Below are 1,043 nucleotides of genomic sequence, written 5' to 3'. Positions count from 1 at the left end.
GGGCCAGGCGGGCCCTGCACGCCGGGCGCCTGGGGACAGAGGGAGGGACAGGCTGGGTCCCCGCCAGCACCTGCCCACCCCCCACGTCTGGGGTCACGTCGCCAGGGTGCCCGGGGGGTGGGGGCACGGCGAGTGCTCGCGGGGCTGCGTACAGGTGTCCGGCGGGGGGGCTCCTGCCCGCGGGGGCAGAGTGGGGCGCAAACCCCAGGCCGTGAGGCCGCGGCCGCTCACCTCTTCCACGAAAGCCCCAGCGTCCCGGGCGCTCCCGTCCTGTGAGGCGGCCGCTTCCGAGCCAGAGCGGGTCTGAGCTGGGGAGACGGCGTCAGGGCCCGGGGTGCTCACGGGGCCCCAGGCCCGTCCCTGGCCGCCACCCGCACCCCACACGCCCACGGGGTCCCGCTGCCGGCACCACGTGGGCAGTGCTGACCCTGGCCGGCCCACCTGCCGCCCGCGGCCACTCAGCACAGCCCCTGGGCTCGGGGGCCCCGGGGCCCAGTGGCTGTGTCCAGAGCACCCGCCAGGGCGCCCGGACCCAGGCCGGTACCTCCTAGCGGAGACGCCGTCGCTTCCGCCTCGGTCTCCTCAGTTCTGGCGTCTCCTGTGTCGGGGCCTCCGGCCAGGGGTGGCGACGTGACCGGGGGCGCCTCCGGGGGGAGGAGCTTCCAGGGCTCCCCCTGGAAGGTGTGGGCGTGGGCTCCGGCTCCAGACTGGCCCACGGAGGCCACACTGGCCTGGCTCCGAGAGCAAACCCCGAGCCTGGCCGCTGTCCACGGGCAATGTGCCCGAGGCCAGGTGAGCGAGGGCCCAGCTGGCCTCTGAGCGGCCCCTGCCCGGCACCTGGCCCGGGCCCTGTGCCCCGAGCCGCGGCTGGAGGACGCCGGAGGCCCTGCAGAACCCGGGGGGGACCTGGGCGTCCACCCACACTCACCGTCCCCTCAGGCAGCTCCTCCAGTCCGCTCCCTGAGTCTCCCGACTCCTGGGGCAGGGCACAGAGAGGGGCCGTGAGCAGGACCCCAGACGCCCCGGCTGGCCGCCGGCCTGAG

At 76.4% G+C, this 1,043-nt stretch overlaps 1 protein-coding gene across 1 annotated transcript in view; it reads right to left on the bottom strand.

Annotated features, from left to right (window-relative positions):
* The window catches only part of COL18A1 (collagen, type XVIII, alpha 1), a 32,520-nt gene that overhangs the window by 13,666 nt on the left and 17,811 nt on the right, over nt 1–1,043 (bottom strand). Inside the window, exons 6-9 of the mRNA XM_012731229.1 lie at nt 929–976; nt 545–674; nt 232–308; nt 5–29 (exon numbers count right to left, since the gene is read on the bottom strand). Coding sequence (XP_012586683.1) covers nt 5–29; nt 232–308; nt 545–674; nt 929–976 — 280 coding nt within the window. The remainder of the gene's footprint in view (nt 1–4; nt 30–231; nt 309–544; nt 675–928; nt 977–1,043) is intronic.

The sequence above is a fragment of the Condylura cristata genome, unplaced genomic scaffold, assembly GCF_000260355.1.
Source record: "Condylura cristata isolate star-nosed mole 26May11 unplaced genomic scaffold, ConCri1.0 scaffold00003, whole genome shotgun sequence".
Taxonomy (NCBI): domain Eukaryota; kingdom Metazoa; phylum Chordata; class Mammalia; order Eulipotyphla; family Talpidae; genus Condylura; species Condylura cristata.
Note: the sequence above shows the minus strand (reverse complement) of the source record. Positions and strands in the feature narration are given on the sequence as shown.